At 44.5% G+C, this 23,642-nt stretch overlaps 1 protein-coding gene across 1 annotated transcript; it reads left to right on the top strand.

Annotated features, from left to right (window-relative positions):
- Nucleotides 1-3,017: 3,017 nt before the first annotated feature.
- Nucleotides 3,018-16,003, top strand: LOC310782491 (C-C chemokine receptor type 4-like). The gene is made up of 3 exons (XM_083643164.1): nucleotides 3,018-3,041; nucleotides 11,211-11,866; nucleotides 14,200-16,003. The coding sequence occupies exons 2-3, from the start codon at nucleotides 11,225-11,227 to the stop codon at nucleotides 14,965-14,967; spliced, it is 1,410 nt and encodes a 469-aa protein (XP_083499290.1). The 5' UTR covers nucleotides 3,018-3,041; nucleotides 11,211-11,224; the 3' UTR covers nucleotides 14,968-16,003.
- The last annotated feature ends 7,639 nt before the right edge of the window (nucleotides 16,004-23,642 follow it).

Genomic DNA, 23,642 nt, shown 5'->3' on the forward strand with positions numbered 1-23,642 from the left:
GGTGCTCAGGACACTCCTCATCGAGGTGTCAAGATGATCATAGACCCCCAGCTCCCGCGCGCACTTTGGCCGATGGGGACAGTCACCAAACTTCCCCCTGGACTGGACAACGATGTGAGGTCTGCTGAAGTAAAGGTGGGGACCCATACCTACACCCGGCCGGTGGCCAAGCTTATTCAGCTTCCCTTACTGCCAGAATAATCAACCGAGCCCTGCTTACGCCTAGTGGGACTGGAGACCGGGGACGCGCCCGCGACCCAACGATGATGTCACTCATCGGCGATGATGTCAGGGTTCCCCTTGTGAGGTCATCGGTGATGTCAGAGTTCCCCCTGTGAGGTCATCGGTGATGTCAGACGGTCTAGGCTGTCTCTTGACTGTGTGATGTCAGACGTGACCTTGTGAGGTCATCAATGATGTCATACCTCGAATGTGTGGGGTATAAAAGCGATGGTCTTTTCTATTCCCTGCTATCTCTCTCTCTCTCTCTACTACCCCTTCCTGTATGTTGCTTCTGCCTGATACTTCTGCCTGATATTTCAATAAAGCCTGAAAGACATCTCTGTGGTTCTGACCGATCACTCGTAGCGAGCTCTTACCTCTTATGTTGTCCATTTTATGTTGTATTGTCCTTTTTTATTGAGAAACGTTCTATTCAGGAAGACACAAGTTGTTTTATTGAGAGGAGGCGCTATAGTGCAGTGATCAGGACTCACACCCCACCAGCTTCCCACCCGTAGACACAGCCAATTGTACCTGTACAGACCGGACCACGGCGGAGGTAACATGGGGGCTCGAACCTGCGACCCTCATGTTGGTAGGCAGGGAATCTACCGCTGCACTATCCAGACACCCTATCATTCTCTAGTTGTAACTTCTTCTTGTGAGCAGCAGTTTCATGTAGGATCTATTTTCATTATTCATTTTTTTATGCATTTTTTAAATGGATTAAAAAAAATACATACAAGAAGAAAAACATAAGAAGCACAAACATCTACAAAAAAACTGACAAAATACATACTACACAGGAGTAAGTCGAGAAAAAGCCAGCACACCAAATGTCCTTTCACAGGTTTTAATAGTTCCTCAAACCGGGCAGCAGCAACAAACGTTTCAGCCAAAGGCCTTCCTCAGCGTTGTCAAAATACACAAACACAAACCAACTGAACTACACACACTAGCTGCTTGCTAACTGCTGCTAGCTGTTTTCTTTCGACTGAACTACGTGGTCTGTGGATTATCTTAAGTAACCGGGTCATGATTTCTGGAAAGAGACATTGCTGTTGAGTTCCCCCCCCCCCTTGAGTTAAAATCTCTCATTCAAAGAACTATGAAGCCTGCATCTCTTCCTCTCATCAGACCACACCTAGCGTGGTTCAATCATAATGAAGAAATTCATCATAATCAAACGGCAAGATCAAACAACACTGATCAGCCAATAGACAGTCATGTGACATTTCTTGCCCCAGAAGTGAATTTCTAAATAGAGAGAGAGAGACAACTGAAGAAGAGGACTGGAGAAGGACCACTGCTGCACTTTTACAGACTGCCACACAATTCCTGTGACTGCTGAGCTGCTTTTATTATTTTTCCCTGGGACTTTTAGTGGACTTTTAGGCTACATTTTTAAGATATATTTTATTGCTAGTTTTTTACCTCGTGCACATTTTTTAGTATAGTAATAAATATATCTTTTACTTTTAGTCCCTTGTCTGTGTTTAATTGAGTTGCTGGTGTTGCTCACCTCTCATATTTTAACTGGTTTTATGGTTGGAGGGTCTTAATAATTTTAAACCCCAACCACCTGCATCACAGTTGTTCCAGAACCAGATTTTGCAGCCAGGCAAGGTTAGGGTTAGTGCCTCCCCTCTCTGAAGCAGGATGCACTGATGTTAAATGACAAGTCATTGATGTCCTCCTATGCACTGCATGTTTACAGGATGTGGCTAACACTAACTACACATTCTAAAGAAGTAGCACCAGTTTTTCCATGGTAACAGAACCACATCAGCAGGGGGTGTTTCAAGTGAAAGAAAAAGAGAACCAACCGGGAAACTCGATAACTTCACTGTAATCTACACAACTTTGCACAATGTGCAGCTGACCTACACAGAGTTGGCTGTGCATGCACGAAATATGTGCTATGATCTCTGCATCAGCATTTCAGCTCCCAGATACTACCCAGTATCAGTGTTGAGCAGTAAAGTAATGTGTGACTATAATCTTATTACTTTCCCCCATTAACTAGTAATGTAAGGGATTACAATCTCCCCCCAAAAAATTATATTACAGTTACGAATCCAAGTAACTTCAAGTTACTGCATTACTTTCTCCAGCGCTGGCACAGAAAAAAATAGATATCTGGGAATTTGAGGAAGCAGAAATGTCCTCACACTTTATACGGCAGATTGACAAGATTTGGAATGGATTATAGCCAATGATCCATGGCCAGGGTTGCCAGGTCTGTATATGATAAAACCAGCACAATGGCCAATCAAATTAGCTCAAAATACTGTATACCTCTGCCAAACCATATAAACTGTTTAAAAGTCCAACATTATCATTGCAAAATGTATTGTAATATCTAGAAAATAACACCGTAAATGTTTAGTGTGACAGCATTGGGCTATTTTGGGTTGCATTTGTGCGAGGAAAATGGGCTTAGGCAAGTGGACAGAATTTGGGCTGTTTTTCCATGAATGGACCCTTTTAACGGGGGCCATTTTGTGTCCAACTTCTTGTCCAACTTCCAATCATGGAAGATGGAGCCCCTCATTAGTGTTTTGCTTGCACCTGTATTTATCCTGCCTTTTCGACACAAAAACAAAACATTTATTACACTAGTATGGTTTGCAATGCTGTTTCCAATAAAATAAGTAAAAAACATCAAGTTCTTTTTAATGTGAATCTCAGTCTTCCTTGGTCTTGGGACAGCCCCTTCACCTCTCTGTCATCACTAACACAGTTTAGCAGAGTCAGCACCTCACAGCTCTTCAGTGCGTCTCTCTGGCTGTACACTCCACACCTACAACACTTCACTGGTGAGTTTATTACCTCTCCTTGGAGACTGACAGACACAATAGAGCCATTAAAGGGGGAAGGAATCAGTAATTTTGGTTTATCAATGATTTTTTTTTTGTGATTAACATTGTTGCAGTAATAAAGTAATATAATTGGTGAGATTGGCCCAGTGGTATGGATGTTAGAAAAACAGGAACTGGGGTGTTGGTTGTATTGCCGGAATTTGGTAGATTGGTGTAATTTTTTGTTTCTGAGTAGTGGCTGAGTTTTCTAGCCTAGGTGCAAAATGTGGTTAGTGTGGGCCTAGTGTTGATATACAAGGTTTTAAGGAAGGAAAATACTAATAATAATAATACTCATAATAATAATAATCATATAAATCATAATAATAAGAAAGAAACATAGCAAATACTATAGGGGTATAATAATAATAATAGTAACAACAACAATAATAATAATAATTATTATACTGTTTACATAAGAAAGCAATATACTTCAATATGAGGTCTTGCAAAGCAAGTTCGCATAACTGAAGGGTTTATATGAGAGGATTAATCAGATCAAAAAAGTCATAGAATGCTGGAAATTCTGTATTTGTTTTTTAAATGCACTATCATTACTTAATTTCCTCTGAGTGTTGGATTTCTTGGAATTTTAAGTAAAAATTAAGACAAAACATAAATAGTACACTACTACATGGCCCCAGGATAATTTTCGGTCCGGCTTTTGCCACAAGCACAGCCAGTAACAGAGTGAAAATGAGAATGACATTCTCTGCATGCAAAGGTGAATACTATCCTGATTGTATTTGATTTAACAGTTGCATTTGACACCATCGATCATGCATTCTACTTGATACAGGTTGCAAAACTGGGTTGGCTTTTCCCTAAAAACTGGTTTCATACTTACTTGGCCAACTTCCCCTGTCTAAGTGGTCCCACCGTGCCGGGCATTGTTCCACCCCCTCTGCCGATCTGGGGAGAGTTTTAGACTAGCACATTCTTCCTCTGATACATGTGCAGTCGCCAGGCGCTTCGTTTCACCTGACAGCAAGAAGTTACCCTCTAACACCTGGCATCTATCACATAGCGGTGAGACAAAAGGGTATATCTTGTGCAACCTAGACTTGGAATAATGTAGACGGTGAGTGACTTTAAATTGGATCAGCTGGTGTCTGCTGTTAACCACGTTGTTAACCACTGCTGTTAACATATTTTTAAGGCAAGGGGCTCGAGTGCAATGGCGAAGAGGGCCGGCGAGAGAGGGCAACCCTGCTGAACCAAGCGAAGTAATGGAAACCTGGTTGATTTATCACCATTGGTTATAACTGAACATGTTGGACTAGCATGAGCTTTACCCAGGATATAGATGAATCACCAAATCTGAATCTGCGCAGTGACTCGAACATGTAAGGCCACTCAACCTGATTGAACGCATTCTGTGCGTCGAGTACCTTAGGGTGAAGGCTAGGGTCTGGGTTAGGATTAGGGTCTGGGTTTGGGTCTCTGGGAGGTCAGGGACCCGCTTCAGGGGGCCAGAGACTCCCGCCTTCAGGGGGTCCCGAGGGGTCCTGGGGCCCTGGGTCTCCCACCCAGGGCTCGGAGACCCCAGGTTGATCCATTAAATGGGCTTTTTCAGGTAACCTGTGCAAGTTGTCCATTAAATTGTTTTGCAAGTAATCACTACAACCCCGGGAACCTGGGTTGTAGAGATTGTACAACTCCACCCCATAGAATGGAGACATTTTGATGCAATTCCTTCCCATTGAATGAGGTGATTCATAGTAGATCAGGTGCAGCATACCCTGTGCTTGCATCACTCCACTGGCTTCCCGTAAAATAGAGAATAAACTACAAGATCCTGAGGCCCTGCATGATGGTGCCCCTGATCCCATCATTCCTCATTCTACTTCTCGACCACTTGGTTCCTCTAATCTTTCATCCATCCTCGCATCTGTCAGCAGTTTGAGCCTCAACCCTGTGGAACCCAACTTCTCCAATCTGTCAGATTTGCTGAATCTCCATACGTTAGTGTCAACATCCACAGCATGACAGATGCTTCCTATCTTGGCTAACGATAAGCTTTCGAAATCCATACAAAACCTCAAGCGCTTCAGCCCACATAGTAATAAGATGATACACTAACAGTCGGCAAATATGGTATGGGAAAAAGTTGCTTACCGTATATGGTGTCGTGGCAGCTCTGTCAGTCGTCCCTACCGACTCTTTGGTGCACTGCTTCCACATTAACATGATTATTATTACAACATTGTTACAGTACTTTAAAAAGTAACTGTGCTATTAGTACTTGATATAAAACAGTAACTCATTACACTACTTTGTTACTCAGATAAGTAATAACTACATAACTCATTACCCCCAACACTGAATAGTGTTACGGTCATGTTTGAATGTATCTACTTTCATTCATTAACTTGGCACGTTGTCTAGGGCTTAACCATACATCTCTCACGTCAACCATAACCTCATAAATGGAACATCTGTTTGGGACTGGGCATTAGCATTCAGTGACTGTTAGTAGTGAAGGCTTTCTTTTACCTTTCCGCGGACTCAGGTGTCCAGGTATCCTTCTCAGGCCACCTCATCCAATCACCGCTAACCACAGTCCCAAACTCTATTCCTATTCGCTCTAAGCTTATCCAATCACTACATTGGAAACGTGACTTTGACTGACATAGGAGACCCGTGAACGCTTCTCCAATCACTCCAAATGGGAGGCGGGAGTTATGATTCACTCTAACCAATGGCTAAGCCTGAATCCACGCTGTTGCAGTGACGCAAGCTTATCAGCTGACAATTATTCACCCTGGAGAACTCCTAAATAACGCAAGGAAGCAATACAACTGTCACAATAGCATCACACACAAGGACTATCACATATCCGTGTCTAACCCTAATCTTTTGATTATATGTTTGCAAAACAAGTCCCTAAATGTCCGTCCTTAATATCATCTCAATACAGCTCTCTTCCAGTTATTGCTCATCTTAGGACATCTCTTGAGCTTGCCTAAATATATGCTGAGATGAGTGGTTTTATTTCATAGGAATGTTAAAAACATGCCCTTACTCCAAAAAGTACAACCAAATATTCATCACTCTGAGAATTCTCTCTGAGAACTCTTGATAACTACGGGCCCAGGTCCGGTGTGTGCCCTTACAGTATAATGTTGATTACATCTATAAGCCGGTTATGAAACTTCTCACAATGACTCCTAAGAATCTTGTTAAAATGTGACTGTGACCAAATGTACTCAGAGTAGGAGCTCAAAGTTAGTTACTGTATCAGGTGTAAATGCAGGCTATATGTGAAGCACTCGAAGCTCTTATTTTTCCTATTTATCAGCCAATACCGATTATCTACACAAAGTGACTCAAAGTTCATAACTTAATGTTTTATTATGCTTAAATGTGTATAGATATTTATGAAATGTGTTACCTAGCTAGCAAAATATGTATGAAATATGTAGCCTGGGTAAACCCAGCCCCCAGTGACCTGCTCTCAGGCTTATACCCTGCTTACTCTCTCTCCCCTTCTTCGATCCCTCTAACTCGGGTATATCCTGCCATACGTCCAATTTCTTCACCCCTCTAGCAGAGCTTCCTTATGACTCCATCCCCTCTCCAATCCCTCCCACGACTCATACAGCTAACCGTGCCCAGAGTTTTGGCACCGGTAAGAACACTAGACGGGTCTCTACCCCGGCCCCACAGCGGGCTGACAGCAGAAAGCGAGCCGCCAGCCCCACTCTGCCCGCAGACTATACATCCCCCTCTTCGGTCTTCTCCGTAAACAAACGCCCTCGTATGTCTCTACTGCAGCCAAATCTCAATTTGTCCTGTGTATCTGACGCTTCCCATGATATGGATGTCTGCGCTGCTGCTTCTGTTGTTTCCCCTGCTGATGCTAATAACATTAGCCTAGCTAACATTAGCCCTGTCTATGGTGCCACTATCGCTACTGCTAATGCTAACGCTGGCCTTGCTAACGCGAGTGGGCAGCTTTCACAAAAGCTGACCACCTACAACAGCTGCTTAAACTGTGATCCGAAAATCTTAGTTTTAGGTGATTCCCTAGTCAGGCAGTTGACTATTCCCGGTGCTATTACATACTGTCTCCCTGGTGGTAAAGTCCTGGACATGATCGAACTTATTCCAGTCCTCCTTGATCTGCACCCCTCTGTTGATTTCGTGATAACACACGTGGGGACAAATGACGTCATGAACAGAAACTCAATCAAACTGCAGGCAGATGTTGAGGCACTGTGCTGCACTATTGAAAGCTTGGGAAAACGATGTATTGTGTCAGGCCCGATCCCTACTCTCTCCAAGCGCTCAGAACGGTTTAGCCGACTATATAGTCTCCATCTCTGGTTAAAAAACTTCTGCTCAGCTTTAGGTTACGATTTTATCTCAAACTTTGATTATTTCTGGTGCATTCCAGACCTGTACAAATTAGATGGTGTTCACCTCAACAACAAGGGGACCCAACAGCTGACCGAAAATATCATACGTTACGTTGCTTTTAGTCTATGATATAAAACCCAGCATGACCCAGTCCAGAAATATACACCTCCCACCTTTAGCCTGGGTCCAGATGCTGGCCTTGATCCTGACGCCCCCTGCTGGCCTCTCCCCGTTCTCTCTCAGCTTTCTGGCTCTACTTCTCATAGCCCTGTCCCAGTCAATGCTAGCACTATGCCTCCTCTGTCCTGTACTGCTCCCATAGGCACCCAGTTCAGTCCTTCAAGTGTTAATATCTCCCGTATTCATACTATCATTTCCTCCCGTAGCTCTGTAATGATCTTTTCTAGAAGAAAGTCAGTAAACCTTAAAAACCTAGTTAATATCCCCTGTAACACAGTTCAGCATTCAGTGCCCTCCACCCCGGTTAAGCTAGCTCTGTTAAATGTAAGATCCCTGTCAAATAAGACATTTGTCTTAAATGATCTTATAGTCTCTCAAAATTTAGACTTATTATTCTTAACAGAGACTTGGATCAGGCCTGGTGAGAACTGCCCTCTTATTGAACTGTGCCCACCTAGTTACAGCTTTTTAAACTCTCCTAGGCTCACTGGCAGAGGTGGTGGTCTTGCTATAATTTTTAAAAACCACCTTAACTGCAGCCCTGTCACTGTAGGGAAAGATTTTGATTTTGAAGTGTCAATGTGTACAATTAACTCTGGCAACCCCATATGTTGTATTGTGCTCTATCGCCCTCCTAAATCTAGCTGCAACTTTCTAGCTGACTTTTCTGATTTTATATCATCTGTCCTTCTTAAATATGACAGGATCATTATGGCTGGAGATTTTAATATCCATGTTGATGATCTCTCCAATTCCTTTGCCCTGGAATTTTTAAATATCTGTGATTCTTTTAACCTTACACAACATGTATCAGTGCCTACACATGACCGAGGCCACACGCTTGACCTCGTTTTTACCCTTGGTTTGCCTGTAACTAGCCTCTCTGTTGAGGTTTTTATCTCTGACCATAACATTGTTCTCTTTGAATCCTGTTTCTATGTTACCCCTCTGAATAGACGTACCAGACGCTCTCGCATTCTTAATAATCAATCTGCTGCTAAATTTTCTTCTGTTTTTACTGAACATCATAACAGTCTCCTCCTCCGCTCAGATTTAAACGACCTGGTCAGCTGTTTTAATGACATTTGTGCACAAACTCTTGATGCCATTGCCCCTCTTACTACGAGGTCGGTACGTGCCATGAATCCCTCCCCATGGATAAATGACACGATACGTAATTTGAAAAGGAACTGTAGACGAGCGGAGCGCATTTGGAAAAAGACTAAACTTCACGTTCATCACCTCCAAATGAAAGAACTTTTATTTAATCTCAATTGCACCATTAAGAATGCGAGAACAGAATACTTTTCTGGTCTAATTGATGCCAATAAGCACAATTCTAGATTTCTGTTTGATACAATCAATCAACTTCTGAATCCAGTTCCTCAAAGTGACATAGCTTGCTCTTTAATTAACTGTGATGACTTTTTATCATTTTTTGTGGAAAAGATCAATGGTATCCGATCAAATATCACCCTCCCTACTTCATCTACATCTCCCAACGGTACCTGCCCTATTCTCCTCACCCAATTTACTCAGATTTCCCTACAAGATCTACTTGAGGTCGTAGCTCATATGCGCGCATCCTCCTCCCGCTTAGACTGTCTGCCTACTAAATTTCTTAAAGAGGTTATTGATGTCATTGCACCCTCTTTGCTGCGTATTATTAATATTTCACTCTCCTCTGGTTGTGTACCTGATGATTTCAAACTCGCCAGCGTCCATCCTCTCCTCAAAAAACCCAGCCTTGACCCATCCGTGCTACAAAATTACAGGCCCATCTCCAAGCTACCATTCCCATCAAAAATCCTGGAAAAGGTCGTTGCTAAGCAACTCCTGGAGGTGATAAATGGAAACGATATTTTTGATAAATTTCAGTCTGGCTTCCGCCAGCAGCACAGCACCGAAACAGCTTTGCTCAGGGTGACTAATGATATCCTCATGCATGCTGATGCGGGGGAACACACCATCTTAGTGCTGCTTGATTTAAGTGCAGCATTCGATACCATTGATCACTCCATCCTTATAGAGAGGCTACAACAATGGGTTGGTATCTCTGGCACTGCTCTGGAATGGTTCTCCTCCTACCTTTTAAATAGGTCATTTTCTGTGTCTTTTGGTGACTGTGTTTCTGCATCTGCTCCTCTGTCGTGCGGGGTCCCTCAAGGATCAATTCTTGGCCCCATCCTTTTTGGTTGTTACATGCTTCCCCTTGGTTTATTAATAAGTAGTTTCTGTAACATATCCTACCATTGCTATGCTGACGACACGCAACTATACTTGTCAGTCAAACCAAATGATCACAGCAACCTGAATATTCTCCATGACTGTTTGGCTGCCATAAAGAATTGGATGTCTCTCAATTTCCTCCAGCTAAACTCAGAGAAAACAGAGGTTCTGGTCATTGCTCCGGATCACTTTGCTAGAGATATTAATCAGGATTTAGGTCCCCTTGCAAATAACATTAAACCCTCAGCCAGAAACTTAGGCGTTATTTTCGACCCATATCTGAACTTTCAATTACATGTAAAAAAAACTGTTCAATCCTGCTTTCTTCACCTCCGTAATATAGCAAAAATTAAATCAATCCTCTCAGCTAAAGATATGGAAACACTAATTCACGCTCTCATTTCCTCACGCTTAGATTATTGTAACTCTCTCTTTTCATGCCTCAGCGATGCTACCCTGTCCAGGCTACAACTTATTCAGAATGCAGCTGCTAGGCTTTTGACCAGGACTAGCCGTAGGTCCCATATTACACCAGTTCTGGCCTCCTTGCACTGGCTACCAGTGCGACAGAGAATCCAATTCAAAATTTTAATGATTACTTTTAAAGCTCTTCGGGGCTTAGCCCCGACTTATATTTCTGAACTGCTGCAGTTTTACACTACATCAAGGCCACTTAGGTCCTCTGACCAAGAGCTATTAGTGGTCCCCCGATCCAGACTCAGAACAAGAGGTGAGCGGGCATTTTCTGTTCTGGCGCCTACCTTGTGGAATGGCCTCCCTCTCTCTGTAAGACTGGCTGATTCAGTGTCCACTTTTAAAACACTTCTTAAAACCCACTTATTTATACAGACATTTTATTAAATCTTAAATCTTATCCCACTTATTTGATGTACCTTTGTTTGCTGGATTGCCTGCACTTTATGACCGGTGCGCCTCATGCCTTCTTATTACTTTATTTTAATTTGTGCCTGTTGATGCTGTCTCTTGCATTGTGTTTATTTGCCTATTTGTTTATTGTAATTTGTTTGATCCTGCTGCCTGTTTTTATTGTGAAGCACTTTGTGATCTCTGGATTTGAAAGGTGCTATATAAATAAAGCATTACTTACTTACTTACTTACAGTCACAAGGTAGTGACTGAGAGCAGGTCTGAGAGCAGGTCACGTGGCGGCTGGGTTTACCCAGGCTATGAAATATGTCACTTAGCTTTTGGTTGGGAACTCTTTAAAATGCCAGCAAACGGGAAATTACGCGAGTGAACGAGAGTGTCCGGAATTGGATACTGTCCGGAATCAATTTTGGTCACACACAAAATGTAATGTATATCAGTCTCTTTATTAAAGCCTCTCTCCTACAGGATAAAGCCCAGCCATGGATGACAGCAGTAGCTACCAGGATTTCCTCAATCTGTTTAACGACACCGATGAGAACTATGACACATCCTACGTGGTTACTGCATCTGTCCAGCTCTGCCCCAAGACAAGGGTCAACCAGTTTGGAGCGAACTTCATCCCCGTCTTCTACTATGTCAACTTCTTTCTAAGTTATCTGGGCAATGGGCTCGTCCTCGTCATCATCTACAAGTTTGAGACGCTCCACACGGTGACAAACATCTTCCTCCTAAATATGGTCTTCTCAAACCTTCTCTTCGCCTCCAGTCTGCCCTTCTGGGCCACGTACCATCTGTCTGAGTGGATATTTGGCGTGGTGCTGTGTAAGATGGTCAGCAGTGTCTACTTCATCGGCTTCTACAGCTCCATCCTCTTCCTCACACTCATGACGTTTGACCGGTACCTGGCCGTGGTGCACGCGGTGACGGCCGCCAGGAGGAGGAAGAAGACCTACGCCATCATGGCGTCCGTGGCTGTTTGGTGCATCAGTATCCTGGCCAGCATCAAAGAGCTGGTTCTCAAGGCGGTGTGGAAGCACCCAGAGTACGGGCTGATGTGTGAGGAAACCGGGCTCTCTGCGGAAGTCATGGACAAGTGGCGCCAGGTCACCAACTATCAACAGGTCAGAGGTGGAAAGTAACTACAGTAATTAAAATTACTGACATTAATGTAATTGAGTAGCTTTTTTTGCGCACTTGTACTTTTTAAAGTAATTCTTAAAATCAGCCGTTTTACTTTAAAGTTTCTGCAAGTTTTCTATGAATTGTGCACCAGAAACTATCCAATCTATTGGCCTTCATTAACTGCCAGTGTTGCCAACTTGTTTCCAAAGAAAGCAGCTATTGGCTGCTCATAAAGTCGCTAGAAGTCGCCAGAAGACATATGCTAATTTGCATATATCAATATATAACCTACAGTCCCCACTCGCAATGGAGGGAGGGGGGCTATACTGTGTGTCTCTTGGAGGGAGGGGGGCTATACTGTGTGTCTCTTGGAGGGAGGGGGGCTATACTGTGTGTCTCTTGGAGGGAGGGGGGCTATACTGTGTCTCTTGGAGGAAGGGGGGCTATACTGTGTGTCTCTTGGAGGGAGGGGGGCTATACTGTGTCTCTTGGAGGGAGAGGGGCTATACTGTGTGTCTCTTGGAGGGAGGGGGGCTATACTGTGTGTCTCTTGGAGGGAGGGAGGGGGGCTATACTGTGTCTCTTGGAGGGAGGGGGGCTATACTGTGTGTCTCTTGGAGGGAGGGGGGCTATACTGTGTCTCTTGGAGGGAGGGGCCTATACTGTGTGTCTCTTGGAGGGAGGGGGGCTATACTGTGTGTCTCTTGGAGGGAGGGGGGCTATACTGTGTGTCTCTTGGAGGGAGGGGGGCTATACTGTGTCTCTTGGAGGCAGGGGGGCTATACTGTGTAGCCGTTTTCCCACATGCGTACCGGAAAATTACCTGTAAGTCAATATCGGACATTTCCCTTCACACCTCTCCTCTGGCATGTGGGAATCTATCAGCGAAATTGCCTGTATGTGGGGGGTGGGGGGTGGGGGGGGGGGGGCGGCACTGCAGAGCGGGTGGGGAGTGACGTGTCGGAAAAACTCCGAATGGTGAAATAAGTTTGCTTGTTTATCCGTTCACCTGCGTCGCGTTGAAACACTTTTTACAGACTGGCTTCATTTGATGTGTCCGGGCTTGCCTTGGCTGTCGGCAACGTTGCTTAGTCCCTGTCGGGCTGTTACTGAAGGAGGAGGACGGACTGTGGCCAGAGAGCGAGCAGAGAGGAGAGGGGGAAATCGGCACACACACACACATGAAGCTGACATAGGCTACTGCTCTTATTATCACAAGATCATTTCGCCAGTTTGCTTTGAAGTGCGCTAATGATTAGATTATGCCCGCTGGAACATTAAGCAACGTGTGTACACCTCGCCCATGAGAGTGTCGCGCAGAATATGAAGATAGACTAAACCGGGGACAGATCATGACAGTGTTATGTACCTCTGCGCTGCTGCGTGAGACTAGAGCCGTCTGGAAGCGAGAGAGACCAGGAGGGAATTTATTTTCGGAAGATGCTCTGAACAATTTTGACGACGTGGAATGGAAGCGTCATTTTCGCATGTCCCGGTATTACGTGCTGAGTCTGGTCCGACCCGCACGCAAGATCACCCGGTGGCGAAAACCACTGGAAGCGCGTTTGCGACTGGCAATAGTCCTTTGGTGGTACGCAACCCCAGGGGAATATCGAACAATCAGCTGTGTATTTGGTGTTGGACTGTCTACTGTGTGCAACCTGGTCCACGAAGTCACAGCCCACTGATAGCGGAAAATGACTGGACCCCTTTCTCACCTGTCTGTCTATCGCGGCATACCGCTCTTCTGACTAGCTAAAAACTGGTGAAATGGCCGCGACGACGGGGTCGCGCTTATACCGGCACGGCGCCTTTCCCACATGCAGCCATTTGACCACGTTCCGGTCATTTTGCGGTACAAAGCGCATGTGGGAAAAGGGCTTCAGTCTCTTGGAGGGAGGGGGCCTATACTGTGTGTCTCTTGGAGGGAGGGGGGCTATACTGTGTGTCTCTTGGAGGGAGGGGGGCTATACTGTGTGTCTCTTGGAGGGAGGGGGGCTATACTGTGTGTCTCTGGCATCAGCTGGGCCAAATGCTTTGGGATTCAATACTTCACCAGAAGGTGAACGACAGTCAGTCACACAGCAATGAGAATAAGTTGGTGCTTAATAAAGGAGATGGAGACAGGTAAGTTTGAAAACACATTGGATTTGGTTGAAGTTGAGAATGAACTTGAAGAAAAGGAGAAAAAGTAGCGATGAGCTTTATGTTTTTGTACTTTTTTATAAGATACCCCCCCCCCCCCCCCATTATAAATGAGCTACTTTTTTACTTTTAAAGTAATTAAAGTAAAGTAAAATTGCTAACAGTAGCCTTTCCACCCCTGCAACAGGTCCTGCTCTTCTTCCTGGTCCCTTTCTTGATGGTGATGTATTGCTACATTAGCATCACCGTGCGGATCCTCTCCACCCGAATGAAGGAGAAGTGCCGCACCATCAAGCTCATCTTCATCATAATCTTCACCTTCTTCGCTTGCTGGACGCCATACAACGTAGTCATCCTCCTGCAGACCATCCAGCTATCCAGTAAGACGGCGGCGTCATGCTCAGCCACAGAGGCGTTAGACTATGCCCTGTATGTGACACGAAATGTAGCCTACCTGTACTGCAGCATTAGCCCGGTGTTCTATACATTTGTGGGTAAGAAGTTCCAGAGCCACTTCAGGAAGCTGCTGGCTGAGAGGATCCCCTGTCTGAGGAGACACATCAGCCTCAGTACAGTCAGTAGCCAGAGCAGGTCCACTGCACAGAAGACAGCCCAAACTACAACCAACCCAAATTCTCCCACGTCACCCCCCTCCTCCACGACCTCCACTGGCTCCCCATCCTGTCACGCATCAAGTTCAAAACCCTTGTCCTCACATACAGAGCTGTCCACTCAACTGCCCCCCAATACCTTCAACCTTTGGTCACGTTCCAACCCTCCCACCGTTCCCTCCGCCCCTCCACTAGAGCAAGCCGTCTCGCCCCCCCCTTGCTTCGCGGGCTCAAGGGTCGCTCTCAATCTCGCCTCTTTTCCTGTCTCGCCCCCAAATGGTGGAACGAGCTCCCCCCCTTGGTCAGGACATCCGAATCTCTCCCCATCTTCCGCAATCGGCTAAAAACTCATCTCTTTTCTCTCCATTTCACCTCCCCCTAACCTTCCCTCTCCATCTCCCTTAGGAAGATAGGTCTTCTCTCAATTTATTTTATAATATGCAAATAAAGAGAAGGCCAAAACTGATTATTGACAGGTTTCACTTGGTGAGGAACAGACATTCAATTAATACTAGAACTGCATTGTCATCTGACTATGTCACTCCAAACTTTAAGCACTTAAGCGGTCAACGTAAATTCTCCTATCGTGCAATAACTTTGTGGAATAGGCTACCGGCATCTATCAGAATTGTATCTAGAAGAGATTTTAGGAAGTATGTTAAGACCTTTTTAGATGGGCATTGGGACTAATTACTGTAGGATGGTATAGGGTAGGTTTATATCAGGAAATTAGATAAGGTGTTTGTATATCTTTTTGTATTTTTGTATTTTTATTACCGTAATTTCCGCACTATAAGCCGCACCGGAGTATAAGCCGCAGCAGCAAAATTGCTTGTTTGTTACATATATAAGCCGCACCGGACTATAAGCCGCAGGTGTTTTAATGTTTTTTTTTTTTGTTTTTTTTTTAATTGTGTTTTAATGTTTAATTACCATATGTAAGGGTTCATGCACAGAGGGGATTGTCGGGAAAGAGATGGCTGTTTGAGGAAGCTCCCATTTATTAACATTTCAACAAAACAACATAACACAACACCACCTGTGTTTTTTTTTACAGTGCACACAGTGTCCGCGGTGTGGTGAAAAGAGGGCAAGAGAGGAAATTAAAACAGAAGTGGATTTATAGTTAGAAAGAGTGCTAAAAAAGAGAGAATTCCGTTTTTTTTTTTTTTTTTTTTCGAAAAAATCCATAGATAAGCCGCACCGTTATATAAGCCGCAGGGCCAAAAAACGGGGAAAAAGCCGCGGCTTATAGTCCGAAATTTACGGTATATTGTACAACTGTGTACAAGGAAATGTATTGATATGTTGTAACGTAATGTTGTAGGGTATGTTGTTATGTTTTATGGTATTTGATATGATGTGTTGTATGTTTAATGTGTCAGGACTCTTGGAAGAGTAGCCTTTGGCTAAAAGAGATCCTAATAAAAACTCAAACTCAAACTCCCTTACATGCTGCCCACGGACCTTCAACTGTCTGTTTGTTTGTTCTTTGGCTCTTTTATTGTATTTATCTTTTTCATTATCTCTGCTTTCCACTATGTATGTTACATGATCTTATGCTTGTTATTTTCTGTATGTACGTCGCTTTGGAGAAAGGCATCTGCCAAATGAAATAAAGTAAAGTAAAGTAAAGTAGGCTACATAGGACCACTAGAGGGAGAAGTTTATAAATATACCATGGTCTGGGTGAATACTCTTTTCTGATTGGCTGGCAGGTGTGCGTTAAAACTGTTTAGCACACACGTAGTCCGGCCCATGTCTAATCACATGTTGTAAATTCGCCGCTACCCCTGCACAGCTGTTTAATTAGCATTAGTTTTCTGGCTCAGCTGAGCCAATTAAAGGGTTCTTCTATGAGCTGAGTGGACGAGATTCCCTGCGCCATACTGTTTCCCAGCTTGGTAAACAGGGTTATGGCTTGTGGAAAAACCTTAGATTTTGATTGCTATTTTGCACCAAAACTTTGCGAATGCTTTTATTTTATATTTTTGGCAAATGGCCATGGTATAAGTGGGATAATTAACTCAGGCTATGCGATTTTAATGCACTTTGCGGAGGCACTTCACCTCCATGTGTCGTGCATTAAAATAGTTCAACGCACACCTAGGAGTTGATTACCCCTTACTCATTTCTGTCTGTACCTCTGTATTTTTCTTATTTTGTGTATGAGCATGTAACTTTTAGTGTGGAATCTATGCATTGTATATATATATATATATATATATATATATATATATATATATATATATATATATATATATATATATATATTGAAGAGTTAATTTGCAAAAACAGGTAAACGCCATTCTTAAGAAAAAATCAGCAGGTAGCAGAGCATTTTCTTACCGTGCTCCACATCTCTGGAACCAGCTTCCTCTGTCAGTTAGGGAAGCTGGCTCCATTGAAATCTTCAAAACTAGACTCAAAACCCATTTATTCTCCCAATCATTTGGTTGTGCTTGATGGTTATGTTTGATGATGTCATTCTCTAGAAATATTTATTAGCTCTTGAGTACATACAATCCTGAATTGCTGAGCGGGCTGTCTCAAGCCAGCAATATCAGTATAAACTTAGACTTGACCTAATTTAAATAATATGGCATCAGTCGACCCAGTAGCCTAGATAGAAAATCAAATAGTTGGTGAATAAACTTAGTCCTGAACTGCTGAGCGGGCTATCTCAAGCCAGCAGTATCAGTATAAATTTAGACTGGACCTAAATTAATAATATGGCATCAGCCGATCCAGTAGCTCAGATATAAAATCAAATAGCTGGTGAATAAACTTAGTCCTGAACTGCTGAGCGGGCTATCTCAAGCCAGCAGTATCAGTATAAACTTAGACTTGACCTAATTTAATTTAATAATATGGCATCAGCCGATCCAATAGCTCAGATATAAATTCAAATAGCTGGTGAATAAACTTAGTCCTGAACTGCTGAGCGGGCTATCACAAGCCAGCAGTATCAATATAAACTTAGACTTGACCTAATTTAATAATATGGCATCAGCCGATCCAGTAGCTCGGATATAATATCAAATAGCTGATGAATAAACTTAGTCCTGAACTGCTGAGCGGGCTATCTCAAGCCAGCAGTATCAGTATAAACTTAGACTTGACCTAATTTAATAATATGGCATCAGCCGACCCAGTAGCTCAGATATAAAATCAAATAGCCGGTGAATAAACTTAGTCCTGAACTGCTGAGCGGGCTATCTCAAGCCAGCAGTATCAGTATAAACTTAGACCTAGACTACCTAGACCTGAATTAGCAGTATAATATTAGTCATCCTAAATAATCCTAATAAATTTTGATTTGACCTAATTTTATTGTTGTCTATAGAGTTAGTTCCACCTCTGCGCAGATTCCCCCGCTCTCTTCTCTCTCTCCCCCTCAGGTGTCCTTCATTGGCCTGACGTACACCCCACCGCTGCAGCCCTAGGTCCGGCCGTCATCGCCCTAGCCACCTGTCGTCACTCTAGGCCATCTACCCACTACTCCTTCTACTGTCTGACACCCCGGGCTCATCACCATCACCGACCCCTATCCTCATCATCCTGGTCACCTGCTTGCCTAAGGGAAGGGGGGGGCGCCCCCCCAGCCCCCCCCCCGCCGCCTCATCATCACCTCCAACTCCTATCCTCCCCTCCTCTTAATCATCACCTCCGACTCCTATCCTCCCCTCCCCTCCTCTTAATCCATGTCACCAACGCGGACTCATGGATTCCTCAGATCATCCTCATGGAACTCCCAATCTTGTTACCCTTTTTTGTCACCTAGCTAATTAACTAGTATTCTCTAAACCTACGAACACTTAAAGACTGCATTTTCTATTTCTTTTTGGACTCTACTTTTTAGATTTTCAACTCCCTTCCCTGATCTTAGGATAATTTAAAAATTACATTTTTATATCCCTTCTGTTGGACTCTTTTTTACATTTTCTGTTCTCTTGTACATTTTATTTCCATAATAAACCATTCACAGAGTTTCATTATCGGAAACTCTGTGCATGGTTTAGCCCGGCATCTCTCGGCCTGTCTCGGAGGGGAGTCCCCAGATGGGGGTCCGCTGCTGTGGCCTGGGTGGGCCCGTCCCCCGCGTGGCCTGCTCTCACGCTCTCAGTCACTATGCTGGTGGCTGGGGGCTGGGGGGGCGGGTCACGTGGGGGCTGGGTCCGCCCGGGCCGCAGCAATTGGCCCCTAGCACAACGACCTCACAAGGTTCCTCCTCAGCCAAGTCACTGGGGCAATCCATGCGGCGATCCATATGGTGGAAAGGTTTTCTTGCGTTCACTGGGGGTGAGGGGGTGCCGCTGTGTCCCGGCCTGGCCTTCCCTCCCACGCCTTATGTGGGCGGGGGCCGGGTCGGGGGGCATCGGTGCTCTTCATCACTGGTCGAGGGCTGCCGGTTGGTTTAGAACAGCTTAGGTAGGCGATAAATTAGCTACAGCCTAAGGCTGACCTGTTAGTGTTCAGGCTAAAATCAGACTAGAGCAGGGTAGGATAGGCCAGATTAGGCTGTAGATTAGCTAGATACTATGTCCCAGTTAGCTCTGGTTAATGCTTAGAGTAGTCAGTTGTCTGATCTTCTCCCCCCCCCCTCTCTTTCCCCCTTCCCCCGCTTCTTCCCTTCTTCCCCCTTCTTGTTCTCCTCTCTTTCCATGCTCTTTCCTCCCCCACATCCCACCGCCCCCCCCTCCCTTCTCCTGCTCTCTCCTCATTCTCCCCCCTCTGCTCCTTCTCCTCTTCTCCCCTATTTTCCTGAATCCCTGCCACTTCCTGCTCTCCCTTCTCTCACATTCCCCCTGCTCTCCTTCCCCTGCACCCTCCCACCTCTCCTTCTCTGCCTCTCTGTCCTCCCCCCTCTCTCACATTCCCCCTGCTCTCCTTCCCCTGCACCCTCCCACCTCTCCTTCTCTGTTCTCTCCTCCTCCACATTTCCCATTTTCCCCCCACCCTCGCCCTAATCCGGGCCCGTATCCTACTCCCTCCCTCCACCCTAGACCCTACCTCTACTCTCTGTCCTCCCCCCTCTCTCACATTCCCCCTGCTCTCCTTCCCCTGCACCCTCCCACCTCTCCTTCTCTGTTCTCTCCTCCTCTACATTTCCCATTTTCTCCCCACCCTCGCCCTAATCCGGGCCCGTATCCTACTCCCTCCCTCCACCCTAGACCCTACCTCTACTCTACCTCCCCTGTACCCTTCCACCTCTCCTTCTCTGTTCTCTCCTCCTCTCTGTCCTCTCCCCTCTCTCACATTCCCACTGCTCTCCTTCCCCTGCGCCCTCCCACCTCTCCTTCTCTGTTCTCTCCTCCTCTCTGCCCTCTCCTCCCTCTCACATTCCCCCTGCTCTCCCTCCCCTGCACCCTCTCCTTCTCTGTTCTGTCCTCCTCCACATTTCCCATTTCTCCCCACCCTCGCCCTAATCCGGGCCCGTATCCTACTCCCTCCCCTCCCCCAACCCTAGACCCTACCCCTACCCTGGCTCTCCCTCCCCTGCACCCTCATCTCTCCTCCTCTGTTCTCTCCTCCTCCACATTTCCTATTTTCTCCCCACCTCCCCCCTCCCCTCCCTCCTCCCTCTCCCTCCCTCCTCCACTCTCCTGCTTTCTTCAAATGTTCAAATGTTATCTTTATTCTGTATATTCTTGTTACTGTGTGTTAGCTAGAATCAGCTAGACATACTTTCTGTGAAGCCCTCTGAGACATGCTTGTGAATTAGGGCTATATAAATAAACTTGACTTGACTTGACTTAAAATGAACAAACAACATCTGTTTGATACTCCCTGGAGTGCACATAGAAAACATTAATCAGAATCAGAATCAGAATCAGAATCAGATATCATTTATTCGCCATTATGTTATGTAACATATAGGAACTTGTTTTGGCATTAAGGTGCATTAATCTTTTTTCACATAAGAGCACAGTAACGCTGTGATAACGAGGTGATTTATGTGGAAATTGTCAGATGAATATGTTTTAGTTATGATTGATAATAAAAATGGGTAACCCTTTATTTTACAGGTACCCTAGTTACATATGAACTGTTTGTAATTACACATGAACACCAAATGTAATTACACAGTAATTACCAATAGTTCTAAATTACGTTCATATGTAGTTACATTGTAACAGACCTGTAAAATGGAGTGAGTCTGTTCAACTGTAGTTCATGTAGTTACATTGTAACAGACCTGTAAAATGGAGTGAGCCTGTTCAACTGTAGTTCATATGTAGTTACATTGTAACAGACCTGTAAAATGGAGTGAGTCTGTTCAACTGTAGTTCATATGTAGTTACATTGTAACAGACCTGTAAAGTGGAGTGAGACCGTTCAACTGTAGTTCATATGTAGTTACATTGTAACGGACCTGTAAAGTGGAGTGAGTCTTTTCAACTGTAGGTCATATGTAGTTACATGGTACCGGACCTGTAAAGTGGAGTGAGTCTTTTCAACTGTAGGTCATATGTAGTTACATGGTACCGGACCTGTAAAGAAGCTCCCGGCTGGGAAAGAAATCACGCTGTCAACTGAGTGACAAACCCACAGCTGATTGCTTCTGGATGAGGTCAGGCATGCCGCTCGCTCTCCAGGACCTGAGAGAAAATGTGATGAATGGCAAGTTTTATCGTAGATAATTATACTGACATAGTTACACTACAAGAAGTGAGAGGTAGGTCATGGGAAGCTCAAAGTGCAGCCCCAAATTACTCTAGACTAGAGGAACTGATTAACTGATAACAGAAGTTGAGATAAAACTCCTCACCAGTTTGGGGAAATCACTTTTAGACGATGAGAAAAAATACTTATCTCCCCAGAGAGAGAGAGAGAGAAAAGTTTGAAACTCCTCACCCTTTACACTGGCCCACCACCATTACTGGTACTATAGCAGCTGGCTGTTCACTATAAAACAGAACATAATAATTTCTTAACTCCAACAGAAATAACAAAGGTTTGGTGGTGAAGCATTCTATGCAACTGCCTTTGGAGGTCTGGATTAAAAAAACAAAAAGAAATAAAAGTGCTTCTAATACATGCTGAACCTTTGATATATTTCCAATGACTATTATAGCAATGTCACATGAGAGAAGGTGACGATAGCCTTTTGGTAACCATGAGAGTTTCTCATACCAAGCAATAAAGCATGGCTAGTCATGCTAGTTGGAACAGTTTGACCAATGCTTAAACTGCATTGTATGGTATCATTAGGCTACAGCGCAATTTAACAATCTTTCTACGTGTCATGGCACCAAAAATGTGTTGTTTTCAGCTCTCGCATATGATTAACATACAAGCTATACTTTATTCATACTATCTTGGACTGCCCATTCTTGATTTATGAACATGTATGAAGCCTGCATCTCTTCCTCTCATCAGACCACACCTAGCGTGGTTCAATCATAATGAAGAAATTCATCGTAATCAAACAGCAAGATCAAACAACACTGATCAGCCAATAGAGATTCAAGATTCAAGATTCAAGATTCAAGATTCAAGATTTTTATTGTCACTCCATGGTACAAGTATCACGTGTGAAATTCTTGTGCTGAGGACTCCGTTTACAACATAGTACAAATGTGACAGGGCATATGAGTGCAAAAACAACAAGAGACACAACAAGCAATAAGGCAGTATAGTGATAAGACAAGTCTGAGACAGTGGCATATTCACTGCACATAGGTGCACATGTCATGTGCATACTTTAGACGTGCTTAAACATTTTAAATTCGGCGTATTTGACAGGTGCAAATAGCATATTCCTTATTAAACATACAATTAAACTCAGCGTTTTAAATTCGGCGTATTTGACATACAGGTGCAAATAGCATATTCCTTATTAAACATACAATTAAACATTAGACATACGTTATGGTAGCAGCTACAGTACGGTACAGTACGGCTACTACACTATTTGTGTATGTTAAGGAGTCTCGTGGCCTGCGGGAAGAAACTGTTGTGCCTTTGGAACCCTGTATCTTCTCCCTGAGGGTAACAGGGAGAACAGGCTGTTGTGGGGGTGGTTTGTGTCTTTGATGATCTTCAGGGACCTCCTGAGGCACCGCTGTTTATACAGTTCATGCAGTTCTGGCAACTCACTTCCTGTTACGTGCTGGGCCGCGCGTCTCACTCTCCGTAGCGCCCTGCGGTCCATGGTGGTACAGTTCCCGTACCAGGTGGTGAAGCAGCCAGTCAGCAGGCTTTGAATGGTGCCTCTGTAGAAGTCCGTAAGGATTTCTGGCCTTAGCCCAAATTTCTTCAGGCGCCTGAGTCCGTGTATTCGCTGTTGGGCCTTTTTGACAACAGTGGCGGTGTGGCCGGCCCAAGTCAGGTCCTGGTGGATGTTGACTCCCAGGTACTTGAAGCTGTCCACCCTTTCCACCACTGTGCCGTTGATGGTGATTGGGGGGTGTGTGCCCCCCCTCCTGTAGTCTACAATGATCTCCTTGGTCTTGGAGATGTTCAGAGAGAGGTGGTTGTCCTGGCACCATTGTTCCAGGGCCCCCACCTCCTCTCTGTAGGCCGTCTGGTCGCCCCCCGAGATCAGCCCCACGACCGCTGTGTCGTCTGCAAACTTCACGATGGTGTTCGAAGTTTGAGTCGCCACGCAGTCGTGGGGACTCAACAGTCATGTGACATTTCTTGCAACCCAGAAGTGAATTCCCCATTCATTTTCTAAATAGAGAGAGACAACTGAAGAAGAGGACTGGAGGAGAGGCCGCCACATGGACTGGAGGAGGACCACTGCTGCACTTTTACAGACTGCCACACAATTTCTGTGACTGCTGAGCTGCTTTTATTATTTTTCCCTGGGACTTTTAGTGGACTTTTAGACTACATTTTTAAGAGATATATTTTATTGCTAGTTTTTTACCTTGTGCACATTTTTTAGTATAGTAATAAATATATCTTTTACTTTTACTCCCTTGTCTGTGTTTAATTGAGTTGCTGGTGTTGCTCACCTCTCGTATTTTAACTGGTTTTATGGTTGGAGGGTCTTAATAATTTTAAACCC

This window comes from Poromitra crassiceps (genome assembly GCF_964638095.1).
Source record: "Poromitra crassiceps genome assembly, chromosome: 9".
Classification (NCBI taxonomy): Eukaryota; Metazoa; Chordata; class Actinopteri; order Beryciformes; family Melamphaidae; genus Poromitra; species Poromitra crassiceps.

Bases quoted from the DNA above. Each gene is read 5' to 3' on its own strand.
- LOC310782491 (XM_083643164.1), top strand. From the start codon at position 11,225: ATGGATGACAGCAGTAGCTACCAGGATTTCCTCAATCTGTTTAACGAC. The intron at 11,867-14,199 runs GTCAGAGGTGGA...CCCCTGCAACAG, and splicing joins AGGTCACCAACTATCAACAG to GTCCTGCTCTTCTTCCTGGT.